This window comes from Eleginops maclovinus, chromosome 17, assembly GCF_036324505.1.
Source record: "Eleginops maclovinus isolate JMC-PN-2008 ecotype Puerto Natales chromosome 17, JC_Emac_rtc_rv5, whole genome shotgun sequence".
NCBI classification, from domain to species: Eukaryota; Metazoa; Chordata; class Actinopteri; order Perciformes; family Eleginopidae; genus Eleginops; species Eleginops maclovinus.
The window spans coordinates 12,437,247-12,462,313 of NC_086365.1; the positions used below are offsets into that span (position 1 = coordinate 12,437,247).

Here is a 25,067-nt window from a genome sequence, read left to right on the forward strand (position 1 = left end):
CACACACACACACACACACACACACAGAAGGTCGAAGTGACCACACACTGGCATCACACTTTTCCTCAGGCCAATGTTCCACCGGAGCGGGTACAGCTGTAGTGAACATACCCCCTTTGGGATTGGCTAGTGGTGTAAGGATGTAAAAATGCCCTTTATTCATCCCTCAATATACAGTATAGTCAAAGCAATGAAATAACTGCAGCAAACATGCTTACGATAGGGCGAGCTGTCTGGTTTCAGACAGAGGGGGAAAATAGGTGCTGCAGCACAGGCAGTATAAGGAAAAACAGAACTGTATGGACATTAAAACATGTAAATCAGTCACAGTGGAGACACAAAATACATATATGAATTTAAAAATGAGCATAATGGGCCCCCTTTAAGGTCTTTGTCAGAATTAAGTACAACAAAAATCAGTATTTTAGATGAGTCTTTACCTATATAATGTAAATTTGAAATGTACATAAAGAGTGATTTAGACATTCCAGTACAATGATGTTTTGCCTAAATGTTGTGCTGCATTTTCAGGCCCAGCGCTGCTTTGCCATGGAACTCCCCAGTCCATACTAGTCCCTGGATGTCAGTGAACGACCCGTCTCCCTCCAACCTGCAACACAAAAATCTTACATTGGATATGGTTGCCAAAAGGTCTAAATATATATCCCAACCAAAATTAACTTCATTTTGAATAAGGTGTTCTGTGCAGCTTTTAAACTTACTCCAGGGGAAATGAAAGGAAATTGGTTAAAGGGGCTCATTTATAAAACCCTCCAAAGGTCAAAATGATCTTCACTAAAACACTTATCGCATTGGGAATGTACAACTACAGTCTCTTGTGCTTTAGTCTGGTTATATAAGCAGGCTAAACTGAACCACTGCTTATTTATTAGACACAGTCCTACATAATAATCATTTGGACATGGCTTTTTCTAGAAAGAAATAAAGGAACTACCCAGTACGGCTAAGTGCCTCTTACCTGTTATTGTTGAAGTGACCCTTGTAAGTAGAGCCATCTGGAAAGGTGTATGTTCCCGTGCCATAGTACATGTTGTCTTTGAATTCTCCTTCATAGTGTGCTCCAGAGGGATGATTCAGGGTCCCTCTGCCATGCATCTGTGAGAAAGAGAGCGTGCCTGTGTGACTAACCACAGACATGGATGGGTTGCTGAACTGGACTATTAGTCGCAGGCTCAGGGGTCAAAAGTGTCAGGGCCCCAATGTCTCCAACTGCAAAATGTCCCTCGAAGAGACACGTACCAACAAGGAGGATAGTGAAATTGGCCACAGGAAGCATAAAAGAGACTCAAAATGACCTCAAAGAAACGCAAAAGGATTACAAAGTGACACAAAATGACAACAAGTAGACAAAAAAATACTACAAAGAGACCCAAAATGAAATGAAAATGACAGAAAGTCACAAAACAACAGAAATACACAAAATGACCAAAGATATAAAACCAACTCTAAATACAAAGAGACCCACAAGTACCACAAAGGGACACAAACAAGTCTTATGCATTTCGCTTATTATAGGGAATGTGGTGGGTTTGCAGGACTGTGACTGCATAGCAAATATAACTATCAAGCCTTTAGTAACAGAGAATAAATACATACTTTGTCTTCCAGCCACTCTCCTGTGTACATGATGCCATCTGCTGAGGTTTGTGTACCGGTACCGCTTCTCATCATCACACCTGCACACCTGCTGCACTCCCCCTCTGTGGAGAAGAGAAGACACCTTAACACACACCTATATATCTGTATTGTCAATTTGAATCTGTGCCATCCGGTTATCACTCACCATATATGTCACCATTGGGAAAAATGTAGGATACCTTAATAGGTCCTTCCCCTGTAAACACATATTTTACTTTAAGCAACTTAAATCTCATGATGTCATGAATTTGCAGGTGTTTAACTGTGATATTTACCTTGAGTTTTAACATCTCACTTTCCTGAATGTCTGAAAGTGGAAACAAATACAAAATAAGACAGAAGACAGTCAAGACAACAGAAATGGTGGGTGTGCTGGGCGTTAATGGAACATATTCACAATCACACCCCACCAGACATAAGAGATGGCTGTCAGATTGGACAGGAAACGCTGTGAAGGGAATTCGAGAAGTCAGAAACTTGAATAAAAATAAAGTTTAGTGCTGTTTTAGTTCACTTTATCGTTTAAATAAGAAACAGTTCTCTGTGTTGAAGGTAGCGCGACCAAGCGAACCGCAGTTGCCATGGTTACATGATTTGGCGTTTTTCACGTCTTTTTTTTTAAACAGTTACCAGAGCCATAATGAGTATTACTATTTCCATAACAATTCACTTTAGCTAGAAAAAAAGTCGACTTTAATGTAGTGCAACCACGTCAACATGTTGATTATAAAAAATGTATAATATGTTGTTGTTTATTTCCTGTCACCGTTCTCTGTGGAGAAGGCAGCAAACTGCAGTTGCGATGGGTACGAGATTTGGAACAGCCTTACAATTAATTTTGTTTTTTAAACAGTATTAATTTAGCGGGGGTAAAAAGGAAAGTTTACTTTTAATTTTAGTCCGACCCCCTTCCAAATATTAATACAAATATAATATTGTATTGTTTATTTCCTTGTCACCGGACACCGGAAAGACACTTTGACCTCGGAGTTTCGACCAATGAAAGAGAAGCAGGCTACCGGTGGTCGGAACCGGTCGAAACAGCAGCCTCAGGTTAGTCTATACTAGTTATAAAAGTAAAGTTTGATCAAGTACGTATAGGTTTATAGCGTATAATAAACATGAATACGTTGAAGACATCCTTTAGCATTAAATACATCTGTCTCGACTAATGAGAAAGCTTTCTCTGCTAGCTTGTTAAACCAGAAGTGAGCTTGCTGGCTTGTTAGCATGTTAGCTAGCAGAAGCTTTATGCACTTTACTTTCCGGCATGGCACGCTATGGCACAAAACCACGTTATTGCTAATACCAGATACATATTGTCCTTTCATAACTTTGCTAACTAAGTACGTTGTCAGTCCGCCAGGCTTGGAGGGTAAATGGACTTCGGCTTTGTTGGGTTGTTAAGTGTGCATGCTCTGTTTGGTTGCATAATTGTAGCCACCAGCGCTGTCAGTCCCCTTCTCATTGCTCGCACTTGAACTAAAGTACCACAACGAGCCACCCAGCCTACAGCGATGTGCAGCTCTGTGCACTGCAGTGGATATACAGTAGCTGTCTGCCCAGGATCGCAACTAACAGCTCTCTCTGTCGTTTCCAGGATTATTGTACACTTCCAGGACTGAGAATATTTACTAAAACGATGCATTTGATGTCTCTCTTCACAGATTATTTGCTACTATGAAAGGACAATAACAGAACGTAAGTACACTGTGTAAAAGCTGTTTATTTTTGGCAATCCAGGATGTTGATCATAATTCTAAGGCAAATTGCTCCAAATATGTGATGTGTTCATGTATGGTTTTTGACAGAGAAATGAATGCAAGGAGAAGAGGGGGGCAGCCTAATAGAGGAGGGGGGAAGTTTAACAAGCCAAGAGGAAGTGGACGTGGAGGTCGAGGTGGTGGTGGCGGCGGCGGCGCTGGAGGTGGAAGTAAAAAAGGAGGAGCTTGCTATGATGACGGTGATGATTTCAGTCTTGATTTCGGACCCTCTCGTCCAAGCAGGTATGTAAAGTGCAGGAACTAATTATCAGATTCTACCTTTTTCATAGTGTGCTCATTTCCAGCTGAATCCCTCTTTCACCCTACTCCTCTTGTTCCTCTCCCTCTCTTTTGGATTACCAGACCTGGACGAGGTGGAGGCGGTGGTAGAGGTGGTGGTGGCAGTGGCAGCGGTGGTCGAGGTGGTGGAGGCCGAGGTGGTGGGGGCCGAGGTGGCGGTGGTGGGGGCCGAGGTGGCGGTCGTGGTGGCGGCAGGGATGGAGGTCGAGGAAGGGGAGGGAGAGATCGAGACAGAGATGGCAGAGGCAGTGGGAAAAGCAGCAGCCAGCCTCTCCCAAGGTCCCTGGCGAGGACACGAACAAGCCCAAAGCCAGGTGACAGCATCCGGCCGGAGATGAGCACCATGCCCCTGCAGAGGATCTTCATGACTAATGAGAACCAAGAACAACTCAAGGAACTGCTACGGAACCTGCAAACCCGGGACTTTGACGTGCCATACGAGTAAGTACATTCTACTAAATATACTTCAAATATATAAAGATATTTCCTTCCTTCAATTCCACAAGTGCTCTTATCATTCTCTCTGCCTCAGTGAATCTGATTCAGATTATTCTGAAGAAGAGGAGGATGATGAGGAAATTGATGAGTTGGACCACCGTGACGAGGGCCAGTTTTGGGCGACAAATGATGAGCCTGTGGAGAAGGCAGGGAGCCCCGTGTATCTGACCGAGTCTGATGATGAGGATGAACGGCCCACCCCTGAACCTGTCATCTCCTTATTCGCCATAGGAAAACTCTGCAGGTAATGCACAGAATTGTTGTCCTGCTTTTCATCTGAAGCTATCTTTAACTGCTGTGCTTTCCGGAACCTAAGAGAAGCTGGAGAAGATTGGGAAAAAGGGTTCAGATACAGTTGAGTGAGTGACTCAGGCAACAAAAGGGGAACAATCTATTTTGATATACATTTTGTATGCAGGAATGCAAGGAGATGCTGTTTTCTGCCTGCCCAATTTGCAGATTTCCTTATTATTTAATTTAATTGAATCATAATAATCTGAATTCTTTGGGTTCTAACTGAAATAATGTGACATTCATCTTGGACATTTAACAATCATTTTCTTTAAATCATCTTCTCACATTTTCCGGACCAAACAAATAAATCAATAATAAAAATAATCTTCTGTTGCAGGCACACTCATAAACATTTGTTTTCTTATTGTTATTTTGCGTAGGTATGGCTTTGACAGGGAGCGTGGCAAGCAGGCATTGGAGACTAGTGGAGGAGAATTCGGGTGCACTCTGGAAAAGCTCCTCCTCCAGATATTCAGTGAGCGCTACGGCCAGAAAGCTGTTTCCCCTGATGGTCTGGAAGTGGTGCCTATGGATGAGTGTTTGAGCCAGAGGCAGGAGGAAGCTCTGGCTCTCGCTGCCATTTACGGGGAGCGCTTCAACGAGCGCATTGCCAATGCAGTGTGGACTGTAACCCTGGACCTCTCATTCCTCTCTGAAAATGCAGCCAAGAATGGCAGGCACGGTCGAAGGGGTGAAGGAGTCGTTCACATCCGAGATGTCTGCAAGTTCTTCCTGAAAGGACAAGGCTGTCGCTTTGGGAACAAATGCAAGTTTAAGCACGAGTTCCCCACTAAAGGGAAATCTGGGGCTGGCTCCCCAGATTTTCAGGGCCCGAGCCAGCCTGGCTTCAGCAGCATTTCCCCTCCTGAGTATGAACTAGAGGTGCGTTTCCCCAAAGGAAACCGTTACCCATTTCAGGCACCAATAGTCGCCTTCAGCACGACCGATGAGTCTTTAGGGGCTGCGGGGAGGCTCAGCGTGACTGAAAGATTGTTCGGAGAAGCGTTGGCCGCATCAAAGAGCAACGAGCCTGTCGTTTACACTCTGATCACATTATGTGAGGATGAAACTGCCATCAAGGAGCTGCTGGCTGTCCAGCATCACAAATACAGCACGCCTCCGCCTGTGGTGGTGATTCCTCGACCCTCTCTTCCCGTGGCTAAGAGTGTGAGGAGTAATGCTACTGAGGACAGCAGGAGCAGCAGTACCAACAGCAGGAGGACTGCACCACCTACCAACCAGAGAGCCATTGATTGTGAGTCAAACATTTTTCACCGATTTGTTCTCCCCTTTTTGCACCAAATGAATACTCAACATTGTATTTAAAGTGTTTATGAGTTGAAATCCTATCTCTGTCTTTAAAGTGAAAGACACAGTAGAGGCAGAGGAGCTGGATGAAAAGGATGAGGAAGAAGAGGATGAGGCGGTTCCAGTCGAGAGCGAGAGTTACGTCAACCTGAGGAAGAAGATGGTGACTAAGCACAACATGAAGATGGACAACCTGCAGAAAGAAAATGGCAAGCTCTGCCGAGAGTTCAAGAAGAAGCAGGTAAAGGAAGACTCCTCTTAATAGTGAATCTTATCCAACATGATGAATGGTTTCTAACTCATGGCTGTTCTTCCATCCCTCTGTTTACGCAGTCATCTGGGCGTTTCAGGTCCATGTTGGAGCAGAGGAGAAAACTGCCGGCTTGGAACGAAAAAGAAAACATCTTGGACCTGCTGGACCGGTGCCAGGTGCTTGTTGTCAGCGGGATGACTGGGTGGGTTTCAGCGTGGCATTCACAGAGACTCAAATGGGGGAAATGCTATTAATAATTTTGAGATCTGCTAAATATCCAAAAGCTTTTCATACCTCTATACCAGGGAAATGGCATACACATTTCATCTAAAATACTTCTCCAGTTGACATCTTACTCCTCCTATCAACAGATTTTTTTGTATTACCAGTATTTGGAAATGTTATTTAAATATGACAAATTATCTAATGCTAACTTTGGTTTATGTAGGTGGAATCTACATGTTTGATATGGATGTTTTCTTATAAATAGCCCCAACTCTAAAATACATTTTAAAAAGTATAACCTTTCTCTGCAGGTGTGGTAAGACCACTCAGATCCCTCAGTTCATTCTGGACGCCTCTTTAGGGGGTCCGGCAGATCAGGTGGTCAACATCATCTGTACTCAGCCACGCCGCATCTCTGCCATCTCTGTGGCCCAGAGAGTGGCTCAGGAGCGAGCAGAGAATCTCGGCAACTCGGTGGGATACCAGATCCGCCTGGAGACTGTTCGGGTACGGCCACATTTGAATTGATGCATGATTTGATGCCGTAGGATCAGGATAGGACTTATCTATTACATATGAGTCCGAGGTATATGTGGCTTTATGAGCCCTTTTAATGCTTTCTTTTTTCAGTCGTCTGCCACCAGACTGCTGTACTGCACCACCGGCGTGTTACTGCGCAGACTGGAGGGCGAGGCAGACCTCAAAGGAGTCTCGCACGTCATTGTGGATGAGGTGCACGAGCGAACAGAGGAGAGGTGAGATTATGCAAATCCCTCACATATGGTGCAGAACGTAGGCTTTCACGCTCTTCTTAATGCATCTGAGCAGACACATGGTGAGACACTACAGGCAAATGTTTTTTCACCCTTGGATTTGGTATATTTAAGCTATTTTCCTTCCATTACAAACTGCCTTTCAGTATACTGGAAAGAAAACCTCCAAAACCAACATTTAAGTTAATTTATTTAATTTGAAGACACTGAAAAAAACTAAATACAGACAGACTTCTGCAATAAGTCCCCTCTTCTGCATCTGGTGCTGTGATAATGTAAAAATACAACTCAAGATGGTAGTTTTAGATAATGCCTCATTTACGTTATTCGAACATAACATTTTAGAGAACTTCACCCAATTCACCTGCATTGTCTTCAAATCTTTTGTTATTTCATTTATCTCAGACACAACCTTCACAGATACTGTTTGCTCCTCTCTTACCTTTGTTTCCTCTTCTCCTGGTCAGTGACTTCCTGCTGTTGGTATTAAAAGACCTGATCATGCAGAGGCCAGACCTGAAGATCATTCTGATGAGCGCCACACTCAATGCTAACCTCTTCTCTGATTATTTCTACAACTGTCCCACTGTGCACATACCAGGTAATAACCCACCCGTGGTGTCTGTTTCAGATATGTGTAATACATGGTCAAATAGGACACCTCATTACATTGGTGTTTTTTTTTTCTCAACTTAACACATTTCTCTCATTTCAGGCCGTACCTTCCCCGTCGACCAGTTTTTCCTTGAGGATGCTATCGCTAAATCCGGGTAAGTACATGTGCCTTCGTCCCAACAAAGATGTATTTAACTTGAGGTTTCCTGCAAACTCAAGCCCATTGTTTTTTTCTTCCCCAGCTATGTCATCGAGGATGGCAGCCCATTCATGCGCTCAGGGAAACAGAATTCGTCTTCCACAGGTGGACGAGGAGGGAAAGCAGAGCCAAGGGACAAGGTGGACGACTTGGGCGACGACATGTGGAACTACATGTCTTTCTGTAAGAAGGACACTGTCAAAGACTCCATTCCAGACCAGCAGCTCAGCCTGCAGGATCTCACGGTCAGATACAAAGGTTAGTGAAGAATCAGCGTCATGAACTGATCTGGTAAAGGCTCCTAAACTGTCCTCTATAAATAAGCTGCTGCCTGCTATGAATGTTACATTGTCTTTTGTTTTTGCAGATACTAAGAAGTCTGTACTGAAGAACATTGCAGCGATGGACCTGGACAAGATCAACATGGACCTGGTGGAGAGCCTGCTGGAGTGGATTGTAGATGGAAAACACAACTACCCTCCAGGTAACAAGCTACTACAACTACTCAGTACAGCCGAGGAGAATTCAAGACTCTCTGAGTGTGAACGCTGGTGATGTTGGTGTGACATGGTGTTTCTGCCTCCAGGTGCGGTGCTAGTGTTTTTGCCGGGCCTGGCTGAAATCAAGATGCTGTACGAGCAGCTCAAGTCCAACAGAATGTTCAACAACCGGGGCAAATCCAGGTCTGTGTCTAAAACCCTGTATACATGCAGCAACCCCAATTCCTATTATTACTGTTCATATTTCCAGCTCTGTGCCATTTTCAAACCTGACTTCATTGATACCTTTTTGAAATAGAAAAAGGACACATAGTTCTGATGATAAGTAATGTGGATGTATTTCCTTTCGTTAGATGTGAAGTGTACCCACTCCACTCAAGCTTGTCCAATGAGGAGCAGCAGGCAGTTTTCAGTCGGCCCCCAGAGGGTGTCACAAAAATCATCATCTCTACCAACATCGCAGAGACCTCGGTAACCATTGACGACGTGGTATATGTCATCGACTCCGGCAAGATGAAGGAGAAAAGGTAACGGCCTCATGTTTGGCTAAAGTGAATAGACATCAGTTAACTCTTTGGATGAACTGTGAATGTTTTAGTGTTTCTTTTTTTCAGATACGATGCCACTAAAAGCATGGAGAGCCTGGAGGACTCGTGGGTGTCTCGCGCCAACGCTCTGCAGAGGAAGGGTCGAGCGGGGCGCGTGGCCTCGGGGGTCTGCTTCCACCTCTTCACCAGCCACTGCTTCGAGCACCAGCTGGCTGAGCAGCAGCTGCCTGAGATCCAGAGAGTACCTCTCGAGCAGCTCTGCCTCCGGTACCTCCATCTGTTTGCTCTTTGCACCATGCCAACCTCCTTTTATCTGTCAATGCAAATTAAAGAGGAGAAAAATGGCCTTGACAATGAAGGAGGGTCTTCTATCCAGAAAGGCCTAATGTCAGATTTTAGGAATAAACATGAATTCCCCATGCTAGTATTTACCCTTCTCCCCCCTGTCCAACAGAATCAAGATCCTGGACCTGTTCGCTGATCGGATGCTGGAGTCCGTCTTCTCTCGGCTCATCGAGCCCCCAGCTATGGAGAGCTTAGATGCAGCCAAGCAGCGCCTGCGGGACCTCGGGGCCCTTACTGACGATGAGAAACTGACCCCGCTGGGCTACCACCTGGCCTGCCTGCCCGTCGACGTGCGCATCGGGAAACTCATGCTGTTCGGCGCCATCTTTCGGTGCCTCGACCCTGCACTCACCATCGCTGCCAGTCTGGCCTTCAAATCGCCATTTGTAAGAAAGTGCTTGCTTCATAACTCTGATTTATTATCCATAACTAACGCCTTGATTATTATTTGTGTGGCTATTTTTTAAAGACATTTCTATATCTGGTCCTGTGTCTGTTTTCCAGGTGTCTCCATGGGATAAGCGAGAAGAAGCCAATGAGAAGAAGGTGGCCTTTGCCTTGGCCAGTAGTGACCATCTAGCCTTGTTACAGGCATACAAGGTACTGACTGACTGTCAGAATAATGTTTTGAGAATTTGTTTAGATTGCTAGGTTAAGCAAAGGACATTAATGGAAGGAAACAGAACAGTATCAGAATTGGACATGAGAAAGGTCGAGCCATCCCTTAAGCCTAGCTACTGTAAATGATGAAATGATACATGTGATGGGTTGCCCCTCTCCTGCAGGGATGGTGCTGCGCTGCAAAGAATGGCCACCAGGCCGGCTTCCTCTACTGCAGGGAGAACTTCCTGTCTTCACGAGGCTTACAGGTGAGGCAGTGCTGCTGTAAGCAACTCTTCTACACAAAAAAAGTCAACTTCCAAAGTCATACACTTCTTAGAAATATGTCTGTTGTGACCTGTGCAGGAGATCGCCAGTCTGAAGAGGCAGTTTGCTGAGCTGCTGTCTGACATTGGCTTCATCAAGGAAGGACTGAGGGCCCGTGTTATCGAGCGCATGAGCTCTAAAGGCGCTGATGGTATTCTGGAGGCCACCGGCCCCGAGGTAACACACACAGGGTTTTATTTGTTGTTCAAATGAACATAAATTATCAGTAAGATGAAAATTATAGGATACTAACGGTATATTTCTTCCTGTCCAGGCTAACTTGAACTCAGACAACATCAGGCTGATGTCCGCCATGCTCTGTGCTGCGCTCTATCCCAATGTGGTCCAGGTCTGTATCCATTCTCTCCATTGGAATAACAATCTGAGGGCAGTGTTATGAAGTACAGCAGCTGTCCTCTACCTGTTGTACTCACTGGGTTTCACACTCTGGTGTTTGACTCTTTGCTCCAGGTACGATCTCCTCAGGGCAGTTACAAGATGACGAGCAAAGGAGCGATGAAGATGCAGCCCAAAGCCAACGAGCTCCGCTTCATGACCAAGAGCGACGGCTGCGTCCACATCCACCCGTCCTCCGTCAACTACACAGTGAGATAAAAGGGAAAGGTGTACAGTATTCAGCAGCTGATTAGAGGGGCCAGCCCGTTGTAAGCCTTCTTTGTGCCGCAGGTTCGCCATTACAACAGCCCGTACCTGGTGTACCACGAGAAGGTGAAGACGAGCCGCATCTTCATCAGGGACTGCAGCATGGTGTCCGTCTACGCGCTGGTGCTGTTCGGAGGCGGGCAGGTCCACATGGAGCTGCACAAGGGAGAGTTTGTCATCTCCCTCGATGACGGATGGATCCGATTCGCCGCTTCTTCTCATCAGGTCAGGAAGAAGAGTTTAGGTTAACAAAGCTGTTCATATCTTAAACAGTCTCATTGCAAATGTCTTTCTTTTGATAATAATAAAAAAAGGCCAACATTTCATCGACGGGTTATAAAATTAAAAACAGAAAATGTAAGCAAATATTTAATTGAGTTGTTATTCATGAAATAAATAAGAACTTGATCTAACTCCAGTTCTTTACAGGATTCTGTCTTTTTAAATTGAATTTAGAAGCACAGTGATAATATGTTTATGATAAATAAAATGGCTTCAGTGAGGGAGGATGTTGTTTATACCGTCATTTAATATGCCTTATAGATTTAACAGGCCTTTACAAGCAGTGCGAAGAAAACAATGCACTATGTTGTCACATAAAAGGGTTTTAATAAGCAGAGTAAAAAAAGTATTTGTGTCATATAATCTGTATTGATAGTGATAAAAGGAGATAGAACAGACACGTGTGAGTTAAATTATGTTGACTAAATGCATGCGCAACAGCAGGAATAATAACTAGACGTAACTCCAGATCCCTGCTCTGTACGGGTCGCTCTTTTGGTTTAACTTTAATGAAACTTCGCCTTGGCACCTGAGGAAGTGCGCCCCAGGCCACCACGTGCTTCTCCCCCTTTTCTCCTCAGTTACCTTTTTAGAACGCGTTTCACCATATGGTGTTGCAGAAGCTAACTTTCCCCATGTGTGTTACGCAGGTGGCTGAGCTGGTGAAGGAGCTGCGCTGGGAGCTGGACCAGCTGCTGGAGGACAAGATCAGGAACCCGAGCATAGACCTGTGCACCTGTCCCCGCGGCTCCCGCATCATCCACATGATCGTCCAGCTCGTCTCCACACAGTAACGCCACCTTTCAATGACCTAAATGTACGGAGCTCTTCAGTAAAAAGGTCTGTCTGCTCCTGCATCATTGCCACAAAGGGAATTTGAAACACCTCAATTAGGGACGTCGGGGTCAATAAAACTGAATCTGGTTAAAATTTGTTTTGTATTTATCATAGACAGATCAGCAAGGCTTATGCTGATCTTGACTTGTTATTGAAGTACTTCTAAGTATCAGTTTACCTGGAAAAACATGCTGTTTTGTTGCTGCACTGGAGGCTTTTTAAACCAGACATTGCCTTTAAAGAAAAATATGGCTCTATGCAGATGATCCACAAACCTCCACAACAAATCATCACTGCTTGAATAAGGCACTTAGGGTGTGCAGTAGATGGGCACACAGTTGATTGCTAAACATGACGTCAGATATGAATTGTGTAAAGCTCTTTTTATTTTGGGGTTGTGTGTGTCAAGCTCACGACTGACGCGTTTCTTGGGTCCATATTGGATTTCTTATAATCACACTGACTGCATACTTGTTATGGTCATGATATTTATTTGTATTGCATGATTGAGCGGTTCCAAGATCTTCTGCATGGTATTCCACTGGTTTACATTCACTGAATGTACCTACATGTTACAGTGATGTCAAAACTACACTTTCACAAAGTGAATGCAAGGGCTTTTAAAAACTGTAAAATTTGGTGAGGATATCCAAAGAATTTGAAAGCCTATTGTCTTAAGTGATGCATTCTACTGTACCAAAAATAAAATAATGCAAACATAGCTGTCTGTGGGCTCAAATGATTTTCTTACCATTTAGCTTTTGCCTTCTGCTCTTATCTATGGTGAGCTTGGTGTTGTTTTTAAGCCTAGCGGTAACTTGGACGCAACAAAAGAATTTACAACCCCTTCCTTCATCAGTGAGTCTGATCCGTCTCTACGACAACAGGGCATAAACAAATGGGGTATCATTGTCCCAGTTGAAGCCATTCAGATGCCACATACAGCAGTGCCAAGTCCAGAACTGGTAAGATTTATGCTTATTTATTTAATCTGTGATAATTTCATGCATTGAAGCTTTTTCAAAACAGCACTTTATGTACAAGCTAGCAATTCAAGCCTGTTGTGTATCTGAAAGAAAACAGATCTACTATTTATTGTTGCATTCCTGTGTACGCATCTCTTTTTACAGATGGGTAAATAAACTTCATATTTGAAGTGACCTTGGCTTCTACCATGGTGAAGTATATGTAATGTTTAACTAGGGATTAAACTATTCAATGAAGTACAGGAACCAGTAGTTGATGTATTAAACTGCCACTTATTTTCTTCCAAGCCCACCAAATCCAAATCTCGCAGTTCTGGTCCCGCAAAGAAGACTGGGGCTCCAAAAATTCCCAAAAAGAGGTCACCCAGTGCCAAATCCGCCCAGACAGAGGTGGACCTCCTCGGCCCAGCAGCCATGGAGAACATCTACTACATTTCCCACAATGCGGTGGACTGTCTGCAGTTCAGAGGCTTTGGATGGCCAAATTCAAATAAAAAGAAAAACTATGGAATGCCGTTCAAGACAAAGTAACTAAATAAATATGCTTACTAAATAAATAAATGAGGCAATAAATATATATAAATGTATGTGTGTATATAAAAACAGCCCATGTAAACCAAATATTTACTGCTAGAACCAGTGCAATGCAGATATAGAAATGTATGGATTTTCTTTTTTCTAAAAGCAAAAAATGTGCCAGTCCAACTTTACTTCATTCAGGAGGCAAAAACTTCTTAACAGCAATTTTATTGTAAACTGATTCAGATTCATGAATGTGAAGATTTGGCAGTTATTGTCACACTACAAGCTTGCTCAAGGAAAACCTTTGCTTTTGTGGAATACAACAGAAGAGAACAACTGAATGCCCTATTAAAATTCACTTTAAAAGAACATTGTGTACACCTAATGTGAATATAATGAATGTTACGTGCAAGGAATAACCAGAGTGCATCATAGAAAAGGCAACAGTGCCATAACACTGGACCTAAAGTGTTCCCACTAGGCAGTTGTTATATTCTCTAAATCCAGTTTTTGTACGATTTATCTTATAAAAATAGGCTACAATGAGAACATGGCTATAAAACTAAGGTTAGAAACAAGTGTGGTTCCAGGCACTCTTAATATTCTTATACACATTTTACATTATCAATGAAATGTACACTCATTGTAACATAGCCATGTAAAATAAATAGTTTCTCTCCAGGGTTGCATCTGCTTGCTTTGCATCATGGTCCCGATGCTCACTCTGGGGGCTTCTTCTTGGCCTCCACATCTTTTTTGAAGGCTTCGATTTTCTTGGCTATGTTCGGGACCTAGGAATGAAACAGCAGTAGTAGAAGTAGTCAGTGGTTTAGGTACACCTTGCTGAATTCCAAGGTTATAGTGGTCAGTTTATATTATACAGAGAGGGGTTTCTAATTATGTCTATCGTAGTTGAGGATGACCTTACTTTTGGTCAAATCAACACATCCAAAAACAGCAGGACTGACTTTCTACCAACTAGTTTTAGATTACCAATTAAAATGACGACCTTCTGCAGCACCTGTCCGGACTACTGTACCTCAGTTTGCCCGGTGGAGGGTGTGGTAGAGATGGGTCAGTGTGACAAGCAGATTACTTCACTTAACCATATACATTTATAACTTACATCATAGTTTTGAGCCAGGTACATCCCCACGACATTTCCCAGGGTAAAGCCAGCCTGAAAGGTAAGGAACAAAGGTTATTTGAGGCCAAAATGTCCGACTGACTGATCAAGTAGCATCTGCTTTATTTCAAATAAAGGTCAATTAAAGTGACTTGTTTGAGATGCCATGTTTAACTGAACTGCTGTCTTTGTTGTGAGGGACATACACATTAAGCTTTGCTTACAAACGCTAAGGAAGACGTTTTGAATTAAACTGACAAGAGTTTTGACAGCAAGTTATGCTAACATATTAGCTTCTAGTTTCACATCCCTTAGCTTCCTTGTAAATGTGGATGTCATGCCTAACAATGTTAGTTAAACCCACCAGAAACTGTAGCATGTTGAAACAATGAAGGATTGATAGCAGTAGAACGAAACACTGACTCAAAAGCAGGCAGTAAGTTAAAATGTAGAGCAACGAGATCAACCAATCGACTTGGCTAACGAAGCTAGCCTGTCATAAACAAGACGTATGCGCATGCGCGAGGAATTAAACTATCACGTTATTTCTACAGAGCACAAGGGCTGTAGTCTTTTCCTCAGTCTGAGCAATGCCACTTGCCCATTAAACAACTACAACTCCCAGCACCACATAACACCTGTATTCCAGTGGGTGTTGTTGCAATGGTGGTGTCGGTGGGACATTGAATGACTTTGGCTCCATCACGAAATTAGCTAGGTTTATTAATTTTACTCATAAACCGCGAGCATGGAGGCTCTTATTCCCGTGATAAACAAGCTCCAAGATGTTTTCAACACAGTGGGGGCTGATATCATACAGCTGCCGCAGATAGCAGTTGTGGGGACTCAGGTAAAATGACTGTGTGCATGTGTGCATGCTAGCAAGATAACCATGCTATACCTTAAAGCATGCACAGTTAAATATATCATTGTCAAAAGAAACATGGATATTTGTAGAGCAATAGTTAACAGAAACGTAAATATATATAGAAGCCTTTGTCGACATATGCATGACTGTATTCAACTGGACATTTGCAAAGTGTGCACTGGCAGTGAAATCTATTTTGATCAAATTCAATCAGGTCTATTTGAAGAGCCTCATCCACACCCAGCCCGTTAGCCAACACCAGGTTATTATTATTAAAAACAGGTGTTTTGGCTGTAGCCCTGGTTATATGTGGGCTATGCTGGTGTGTTAAATCTCAAAGTAGGTCATTGTCATTGGTTAGTTTCTCTTCTCACTTGTGTGTATCTGTTTTGTGTCTACAGAGCAGTGGTAAGAGCTCAGTGCTGGAGAGCCTGGTGGGCAGGGACCTGCTGCCTCGAGGGACCGGCATCGTCACCAGGCGACCGCTCATCCTCCAACTGGTCCATGTAGAACCTGGAGATGCCAGGAAAAATGAGGAAGGCGGTAAGCTCCAAAATCCCTCAGTCAACAGTGTCTTGGACAGAGAACCATAGTGACACATTGTCTCTGGATCTCCTCCAAGGAACAGGTGTATTGTTTTTCTGGTGCCCAATATGTTAAAGTTATATAATTTGCGGGTGCTCAGTGTGCCCGCACTGGTTTTAAAGTTCTGTTTCTGTCATTGTGTTTCTTATCATTTGCAGATGCCAGGGATTGAAAAAAAGCACTGTGCCTTTACAAAGGTGCATTGTACAGGTTTATTCCAGATAACCTGGATTAGCTTCTTAGTGCTGCTCCCTTCTCTAAGCTACACTTGTAATTCCAGCTGCTTTGTTCACTGTAAGGTGTCCATTGCTTCTGTTAGCCGTGCTTTGCTTAGTTGTAGTCTTCGGTGTTGTAATGGCTAACACTTTTGTTTTCCATAATTGAGAGTTCTACCCTACAACTGTAACACATACTGTTTTCCCACAGGCAGAGAAGGTGAAGACTGGGGCAAGTTTTTGCACACGAAAAATCAGGTGCGTATTTAATGATGCAAAGAATGTAATTAGTTCTTTTGACCTTTGCTTGCCTTTATGCTCTGTAGTTTTTTTTTGGCAGATCTTCACAGATTTTGAAGAAATCAGGCAAGAAATTGAAAATGAAACGGAGCGAATATCTGGGAATAATAAGGTGAGACATGAATGAAGGCTTTACTGCTAAATAAGGAACTCAAAATGTGTGTGTCTCACAGTCAGTGCTGCTGTATACAGTGTATTATTCATATTAACCCCAAACAACATGTCTTAAAGTTAATTCAGCTGCTTAAAAAGTTCATTAATGGATGGATGTTAAATAAATGATGATAGTAATAATGATGATAGTGTTTAGTACAACAAAAGGCCCTTATTCCATAACAGTATCATATAACTTGTGTATGCACTAATACATAACAGGCACAAACGGGGGCTATAGTGTATACCTAACGGTGTAAATGTTAATACATATAACCTCTAATATTGCTATCATCAGATTTGTCAGCCAGTAGATAAAACCTAAAATGGCCAAGTCTGCCAAAAAGCATTTCCAACATCTTACTCCATGTCCTGTGAAAGAGGGCTGAGCCTTTAAATACACAGAACACGTCTCCTCTTCCCTCTGCAGGGGATCAGCGATGATCCCATTCATCTGAAGATATTCTCTCCTCACGTTGTCAACCTCACGCTGGTGGATCTGCCTGGCATCACTAAGGTAACGCATGCTGTACTTCCTGCTCTCCGTGACAAGGCTTTAATCATCTCGTAGCTCTGGGGAAATTTGTTCTAAAACGACTACAAGATGTACAAGATATAACCGGTCACTGGTGTTCATTTCCATGCTACTGTTTGTGTTATTTCCAGACCGCAGGGATTCAGTAACTGGGTTTTGATGCTTCTTAACCACATGCTGTCACAGCCCCAGTGTGCGCAGGCTTTGATTTCGGCCTCCTCCCCGGTTGAACACAAGTTCATTTGATAAATCCCCCCCGCTGTCGTTTGTGATAAATCAAATTGAGATTTACTGTGTCTTTTCTCTTTCATTGGTATTGACCCCTGTAGGTGCCCGTGGGTGATCAGCCTAATGACATTGAGGTTCAAATAAAAGATCTAATCCTGAAGCACATCTCCAACCCCAACTGCATCATCCTGGCTGTCTCTGCGGCCAACACCGACATGGCCACCTCGGAGGCGCTGAAGGTGGCCCGGGAGGTCGACCCAGACGGTAAGGGAAAGTGAAAGGGAGACATTATTCAAAACGCTATTAATAAAACACAATTTTGGGGGCAAATCAAACTTTTCAGCTGACTTTTCCTCATAGATTGTCATTAAAACAGCAAATTGTAGCATTGCATTTAAATGTGATGTTGACATTTTATTTTTTTATAAATATGACTTTTACTCTAATTGATTTTATATTACAATTTGGAAGCAACATTTCACTTTTTATTCCACTACATTTACTTGACAAAATTAGTTCCTTTTAGAGATTCAGATGATTAGCACAACATTTAGATCAACTAATGAATTATAATTTACTAATATGGATTAGTTTCACCTAAAAAAAAACCTATCAAAGTTAGCCCCACCTTTACCAGCTGCACAATTTAAATGACATTAGTGATCACTGATATAATCAGTGATATAATTAAACAAATGTTACTAAAACGCCCATTCTGCACAATATATATATTTAGTTTTGGAAGCATGTTTTGATGCTTATAATTCAAATGATAAAAAATACAGGATTTTACTTTCCAGAGATACACTGAAGTATTAATGCTTTTACTTATGTTGACTATCTTCCTCCTCTCCAGGCAGGAGGACTCTGGCTGTGGTGACCAAGCTGGACCTGATGGACGCCGGCACCGATGCTATGGACGTGCTGATGGGCCGAGTCATTCCTGTCAAACTGGGACTCATTGGGGTGGTCAACAGGTCAGGAAACTATATATATATATATATATATATATATATACTGTATAATCCAAGACTCATAACAGACAGGAGTACATATTTAATGCAGGATGTCAATATGTATATTTTTTGGATCGACAGCGATAAAGGAATTCAGTGTGGGATGTTTTCACATGATGAAATATTCAAATCCATTATCATTCAGTTCAGTTTCATGAACTTTATGTAAAGAAACTGAGACAATATGATGATATACAGAACATCTGGCAACTAAAGATATGATATATTGATGCCTTCACATTTATTTTTGATGTCCTTTGTGGCTCAGGATGTTTTGTTGATGTGTGTTTAAAAATGTAGGAGCCAGCTGGACATCAACAATAAGAAGACTGTGGCCGACGCCATTCGAGACGAACATGCTTTCCTGCAGAAGAAATATCCATCTCTCGCCAACAGGAACGGAACCAAATACCTAGCCAGAACCCTCAACAGGTAAATAAGATCATAAATATATTGCAAAGACAAATAGTACATGTGTTTAAAGAATAAGAGACAGATATATAGAAATGCTGTACACGTGACATTATACTAGGACATATTAAAGGGACGCTTCAGCCCAGAAGAATCTGCTGTAGATATGTCTGCCTTCTCTCCAATATGATGAAACTAGATGGCACTTTAAATACATTTAAAAAGCTCAAAAGCAGTCTTTTCTGAAATAAAGACCCTGCAATTTAATATAGAAACTATTTCCTTTCTACTTTAATTTGATTTGGGTGTGAACTGTCCCTTTTTAAGATAATAATAATAATAATAATACACTTTATTTGTATAGCACTTTCAAACAGAGTTACAAAGTGCTTTCAGTAATAAAAACATTAAAGAACACAGAAAGTGAAAAATATAAATAAAAGCCAACCTAATAAGTGGGTTTTTAAAAGAGCAGACTGGGTTTGCAGCCCTGCTCTCCTCAGGCAGGTCGCTCCATGTCATGTTGGCTTCCCCTCAGAGGAGTTGTCTTTCATTCATTTAGCTTGACCAATCACAGCTCAGAATATAATTGGACATATCTGCAAAGTTCCTGAATCCTCTGCCCTTTTCCTGCCATGATGTCAGGCTATTGATGCATCACATCCGGGACTGCCTCCCCGAGCTGAAGACACGGATCAACGTCCTGGCGGCGCAGTACCAGTCCCTGCTCAGCAGCTACGGCGAGCCAGTGGAGGACCAGAGCGCCACGCTGCTCCAGCTCATCACCAAGTTCGCCACAGAGTACTGCAACACCATCGAAGGCACGGCCAAATACATCGAGACGGCCGAGCTGTGAGTACCTCCGCTCGGCCACTGGGGGGGGCTGTTAATCCAGCACAGTGGGTGGAAGCAATGAGCAAAACAACTGCATTGGTTTCATCATTTAATATGATTCAGCTTGTGAGTTGAGGCACGCACTGCCTCCGCGCAGGAAGAGCTGACAGGAGAGGAGGCCACGGGGTTCACATCACAGCTTATACACCCCCCCTCGCTGCTATTTTTCAGATGTGGTGGAGCCAGGATTTGTTACATATTCCACGAGACTTTTGGCCGAACATTGGAGTCGGTGGATCCTCTGGGAGGACTTAGCACCATCGACATACTGACTGCCATCCGGAATGCAACAGTGAGTGCTGCATCATAACTGTGACATCACAACATAAACATAATACACGCTCAGAAAGAATAACACGGGTATAACATACATGACAGTTACAGTGCAGGGTAACATATGAATAGTTAAATTAGAAGCATCACAAAGAAAAGTCTTCAGTCTGGATTTCACTACAGTAAGAGTTGCAGCAGACCTGCACATCCAGAGGTATGGAGCATAATAGATGACTATTGCTAACCTGAGGCCCCCTCCTCCCCCATTGTCAGGGCCCGCGTCCGTCCCTGTTTGTGCCGGAGATTTCCTTCGAGCTGCTGGTGAAGAAGCAGGTGAAGCGGCTGGAGGAGCCCAGTCTGCGCTGCGTGGAGCTGGTCCACGAGGAGATGCAGAGGATCATCCAGCACTGCAGCAACTACAGCACACAGGAGCTGCAGAGGTTCCCGAAGCTGCACGAGGCCATAGTGGAAGTGGTCACATCCCTCCTGAGGAAGAGGCTGCCTATCACCAACGACATGGTACCCTCACCCTCCTCTCTCTCGGGCTGCTGAGTTTAATGAGAGGCTGAATCTCGGCTGAAGTTTCCTCTCTTCTTGTCTCAGGTGCATAACTTGGTGGCAATAGAGCTGGCGTACATCAACACCAAGCACCCAGACTTTGCAGACGCCTGTGGGGTCATGAACAACAACATAGAGGTGTGTACTCAACAAAACACTGCAACATGCCATCATTTCTCTCAGGCTGAATAAAGAGGAGACAAGAGGTGGAGACATGGGGTTATTTTTAGACCTGGAATTGCATGTTTTTAGCAACAAGTACGAAATAGCTAAAAAGCCAAAAAGCTGCAATATTTTGCACAAAAACAACTAAAATGATAGCAATTAATTAGTCAACTTCCTAAAAATATCAGTTTGAATTGATAAAAGTTGACCTTGTGCCATTTAGATAACTTTTTCAAGTTTTCAACTATTGTTTGAAAGTTTTCTAGACAATGCAGATGTGCAAAGTTAAAACGTATTTAAGGAGCTTGAATTAATTCATTTTCAGGTCTTAAAAATGTCAACAAAATTGACTTTGAAGAATTCAAATGTGAACATCCTGGTTATTAAAGTTACTTCTTGCTCTTGTTATTAAAGCTGATTGCACCCTTATCATTTGACACAAGGCTATATTGATTTACATTTCTCGCTACAAATGGTTCAAAGTTGAATCTTTCATATTAGAATATGTTTTTAAAATGTCACTATTCCAATTTCAGCAACCGTTTAAAGTTTCAGATGTAAAATGATTATCACAGGCCTTTCTTTACCTCCAAAGCAATGTGGGAGACGTTATTGTAGGTTGTGCATTTTTTTTATATTTAGGAAATCATAGACAATTATCAAAGTGTTAAAATGATGAGATGGGGATCGCATAACACAGAACATAAACGACACCCTCTTGACAAAAACACCTTTTTTAATGAGCAGAATAATCAGAAGAACTTTTCTTTAAGATTTGACCTTTTTAGGGAGTTATCTTACATTGCAGATTTAGTATTTTTGACATTATTTACAACCTGTGTGTTGTAGGAGCAAAGGAGAAACAGGATGAGAGAGCTGCCCTCTGCAGTGCTCAGAGACAAGGTAAAAGAAACATCCTCATTTTATAAGAATTACCAGCGGCTCATCTGGTCTAACACTTGACTGCATTCTGCAGAGTTAAATGGGACTGTGCGGTGTTACAGCACAGCGCCGCAGGGTGAGGACCTGTGAACCCTCAGATAGTTTTCACCGAGCTATTTCATCTCCCCTCAGAGAGTTGGGTGACTTTCCCCTGCCAGCCTCCTCTCCTCTGTCTCCACATTTCTTCTTCTCATTGCTTTCTCTCTCTCCTTTCCTGCTCTCATATTCCTGCTAGTCTGTTGGCAGGGGCCCGGCTGGCCTAACTGGGGTTCCTGGCGAGCCTCCTGCGGGTGGAGCAGACATGCAGGGTGCCAAGGTGTGCCCGTACGCAGCTCGCTAGTGGAGCATGGATGGATGAGCATGGGCTGCTGCTGGCATGCTCTCCGCTCTGTGTCTGCTGATGCCGTGCTCTTGTGTTGCTCTCCCTCATCCTGTGTGCGCCAACCACCGCTGCGTTTCCTGCAGAGTGTGTCCCCCAAAGTTGCTCCACCTGTGTGCCAGAAACAGCCTTCCTCTCCTTTTGTTTCCTCCTCTTAACCTTTTGGTGGCTCTAATCGCCTCCTCTGCTGAGGCCGGAGGCGTTATGTTTAGGTGTTGTTCGTCCATCCCTTTCTCACAAAACGCCTGGAGGGATTTTCTTCACCATAGACACAAACATCTACCGACCTCACAAAACACATTTTCAAGCCATAACTATAACTAGTGATTTAAATTCCAGTTATGACAATTCTCGAGTTATCATTAGGTATAACTACAGACTATTTTGCAATTGGATTACACCGGCCACGTTGGCAAAACAAGCCAAAGGTTACCTACTTCTGACTACATCTTAACTGCTACTTGCCTGGTCGGTTGTGGCCGTTCATAGGATTAGTGGAAGTCCTTCCACTGCATCTACCTCTACCTACCCTCTTTTTCTTCTTTAAAAATGCACTTATAGAGCAATGTTTATTGGAGGGATGGCAATATCAGTCAGTCCACCCTTTGTTCCAGACCTAAATGTCTCAACAACTATTGAAAGATTACCATGACATGTTGCTCATTCATGGTGGCCAAGTAGGACAAAACCCACTGGCTTTGGTGAACCTCTCATTTTAAAACTTCTCAACAACAACTGAATGGATGTCTGATGCCTAAGCTACTCTGTCTTCAATGCTAATGGGCTAATATTACTACTGCACTGTTACTGCACCTCGTTCCTGCCTTCTAGTGTTGTCGTGAGAATGTGAGCATGCTAATGAAACAGCGCAGCATTGTGAGATATGTTTACATTTAATTCTGTACTCTGCTCAGTCTTGTGTGTTTATCTGTTCTAATCTTCTGTGTGCCCTGTGTTTGCATTATTACATATGAACCAGTCATGGTTATTGTGCTACAAACCCTAACCATCCTTCCCCTGTGAACCCTAATCACAAGATAGGGGCCCGTTTTTAACAATTGTGTGACCTGAGTGGTTTGATGTCTGTGATTCTTATAGTGTTTTTGTTTTGCTCCTCAGGCCCCACCAGCCGGGCCCCAGGGGGAGCAGGACGGTACAGGGAACTGGAGGGGGATGCTGAAGAAAGGTGAAGAAGCCCCCGGCTCCGGACCCGGAAGCCCCCTTAAAGGGGCAGTCAACCTGCTCGATGTGGTAACTAAACACAAGCCCGTCAACATGCCCCACCATGAAAGACATATTGCAGGGAACATTACTAAAAACACCGTCTCCCCCCCCCCCTCCCCCCCACACCCCCAGCCTGTGCCAGTCGCCAGGAAGCTGTCGTCACGTGAGCAGCGGGACTGTGAGGTCATTGAACGCCTCATCAAGTCTTACTTCCTCATCGTACGCAAGAATATCCAGGACAGGTAGGCCAGCTCCTCCTCAGAGTCTGGGGATTTGCCTCTATTGTAGATACACCCCATGGAAACTTTGAGTGTCTGTCGTAATATTTTAAGAGGTTAGCACCCCAAACAAAATGCAAAATCCGTTATATAATTAAAATAAAGTTTTATAATGTAATAATATATATTTTAAAAAAAAGGGATTTATTTACAATTGGAACAACATAAAATATGGCCAGCTTTTTAAAGTTTCCTAACAAATAACATATCTAACCATGTCTGAACAGCAAGAACTGGTTTACTACCCACATGTTGCTTTGTGATTTGACTTTAGCCACACACTGAAGCTAAAATGGGGATACTTTAATTGGATTTATTTGATAGCTTGTACTTAGACAGGCCCAGCCACCTGTAGGGTCAAACCTGAGCCCCTCCATCTGGGGAGAGAACACAATCAGCAGGCCATCTTGCCTCCTTGTTGTCAACCATCTGTTGGGTCCGTCTCTCCCTCGCAGTGTGCCCAAAGCAGTGATGCACTTCCTGGTCAACCATGTGAAGGACAGCCTCCAGAGCGAGCTGGTGGGCCAGCTGTATAAATCTGGCCTCCTCAACGACCTGCTCACGGAATCAGAGGACATGGCTCAGCGGCGCAAGGAGGCCGCCGACATGCTACAGGTAACATACACCCCCCACCCCTCTTATGGTGTCAGTTTTTCATGATAAATGGTGGTTCCTTTATCAGTCATTCCTTTGTTTTTCTTATTTATCTTTCTCCACAGGCGTTGCAGAAAGCCAGCCAGGTGATTGCAGAGATCAGGGAAACGCATATGTGGTGAAGGATGAACCCGACCTGCTATCTCCTCATCGTATCTGAACATGAAGTCTGGATTAGCAACCATGATAATGCACTGTTCTGATCCCTGCTCAAAGTAGGTATCCTTGGCTTAAAGCGGAAATAAATGTAAGTTAAACGTTTATTTAAAATGCTTAGTGTTGTCTAGAGATGTGCTACGCTAACGTTCAAGATTTTAGTTACTGCAGTTGCCACCCACGGTTTCTGGAGGATAGAGAGCGGCAAAGGTACCTGCACTTTTTGACCACCACTATAGCATTGCACTAACCTTTCCAGGTTATATAAGAGAACTTCAACATGTATCTCCCTATCTGTAACAGTTTCATTTAGGAGTCAGAAACCATGAAACCTCAAGTCATAATGTCAGCAGGGATCAGCTCACTAAGTGTTAGTCCTGAGTACAGATTTTTTGCACTGTTGTCCCCACTGTACTTGTATAGAAAGCCCACCTTCCTGACACTTATTACCATCAGAAGCTTTTATTTATTAATGTGTTATTTAAAAAGGATAATGTCCAGCACTGCTCGAGTCATGTCATTATGTTTACATATCTCTGCCTACATGTGAAGTGTGTGGTTCGTTGTGTAAGGTTCCCAGAAGAATAAACAGGGGTATTTAATTGCAAAT

The 25,067-nt window shown here is 43.2% G+C and overlaps 5 protein-coding genes across 9 annotated transcripts; 3 read left to right on the forward strand and 2 right to left on the reverse strand.

Annotated features, from left to right (window-relative positions):
• Window positions 1–35: 35 nt before the first annotated feature.
• Window positions 36–2,931, reverse strand: morn2 (MORN repeat containing 2). Its single transcript, XM_063906073.1, has 6 exons — window positions 2,922–2,931; window positions 1,935–1,949; window positions 1,805–1,855; window positions 1,618–1,721; window positions 980–1,116; window positions 36–610 (listed from the first exon to the last, which is right to left on the reverse strand). The coding sequence occupies exons 1-6, from the start codon at window positions 2,929–2,931 to the stop codon at window positions 508–510; spliced, it is 420 nt and encodes a 139-aa protein (XP_063762143.1). The 3' UTR covers window positions 36–507.
• On the forward strand, window positions 2,576–12,710 carry dhx57 (DEAH (Asp-Glu-Ala-Asp/His) box polypeptide 57). Of its 2 annotated transcripts, XM_063905595.1 has the most exons (25): window positions 2,576–2,712; window positions 3,327–3,360; window positions 3,471–3,665; window positions 3,786–4,163; window positions 4,255–4,464; window positions 4,895–5,769; window positions 5,879–6,063; window positions 6,156–6,277; window positions 6,612–6,807; window positions 6,931–7,055; window positions 7,541–7,674; window positions 7,789–7,843; window positions 7,931–8,145; window positions 8,255–8,371; window positions 8,474–8,570; window positions 8,741–8,914; window positions 9,002–9,202; window positions 9,390–9,666; window positions 9,785–9,880; window positions 10,066–10,149; window positions 10,247–10,384; window positions 10,482–10,556; window positions 10,679–10,813; window positions 10,895–11,095; window positions 11,803–12,710. In XM_063905595.1, exons 3-25 carry the CDS (start codon window positions 3,475–3,477, stop codon window positions 11,944–11,946), a joined length of 4,425 nt encoding a protein of 1,474 aa, XP_063761665.1. In that variant the 5' UTR covers window positions 2,576–2,712; window positions 3,327–3,360; window positions 3,471–3,474; the 3' UTR covers window positions 11,947–12,710. The 2 variants fall into 2 exon arrangements, with proteins under 2 accessions (XP_063761665.1, XP_063761666.1); XM_063905596.1 differs by lacking the exon at window positions 2,576–2,712 and having other exon boundaries at window positions 3,260–3,360.
• Window positions 12,711–12,728: 18 nt separating this feature from the next.
• LOC134879223 (small lysine-rich protein 1) lies at window positions 12,729–14,282 on the forward strand. The gene is made up of 3 exons (XM_063905597.1): window positions 12,729–12,954; window positions 13,120–13,166; window positions 13,264–14,282. The coding sequence occupies exons 2-3, from the start codon at window positions 13,164–13,166 to the stop codon at window positions 13,504–13,506; spliced, it is 246 nt and encodes an 81-aa protein (XP_063761667.1). The 5' UTR covers window positions 12,729–12,954; window positions 13,120–13,163; the 3' UTR covers window positions 13,507–14,282.
• On the reverse strand, window positions 13,707–15,146 carry stmp1 (short transmembrane mitochondrial protein 1). The gene is made up of 3 exons (XM_063905598.1): window positions 14,988–15,146; window positions 14,624–14,677; window positions 13,707–14,288 (listed from the first exon to the last, which is right to left on the reverse strand). Exons 1-3 carry the CDS (start codon window positions 15,000–15,002, stop codon window positions 14,217–14,219), a joined length of 141 nt encoding a protein of 46 aa, XP_063761668.1. The 5' UTR covers window positions 15,003–15,146; the 3' UTR covers window positions 13,707–14,216.
• A 125-nt stretch (window positions 15,147–15,271) lies between these two features.
• On the forward strand, window positions 15,272–25,066 carry LOC134879179 (dynamin-1-like protein). 4 transcript variants are annotated; one of them, XM_063905534.1, is made up of 18 exons: window positions 15,272–15,473; window positions 15,893–16,034; window positions 16,503–16,549; window positions 16,632–16,703; window positions 17,175–17,261; window positions 17,609–17,771; window positions 18,364–18,484; window positions 18,824–18,955; window positions 19,580–19,786; window positions 20,000–20,120; window positions 20,375–20,620; window positions 20,705–20,797; window positions 21,674–21,727; window positions 22,002–22,082; window positions 23,265–23,396; window positions 23,502–23,611; window positions 24,103–24,262; window positions 24,367–25,066. In XM_063905534.1, exons 1-18 carry the CDS (start codon window positions 15,372–15,374, stop codon window positions 24,421–24,423), a joined length of 2,127 nt encoding a protein of 708 aa, XP_063761604.1. In that variant the 5' UTR covers window positions 15,272–15,371; the 3' UTR covers window positions 24,424–25,066. The 4 variants fall into 4 exon arrangements, with proteins under 4 accessions (XP_063761604.1, XP_063761606.1, XP_063761605.1 ...); XM_063905536.1 differs by lacking the exon at window positions 22,002–22,082; XM_063905535.1 differs by lacking the exon at window positions 21,674–21,727.
• The last annotated feature ends 1 nt before the right edge of the window (window position 25,067 follows it).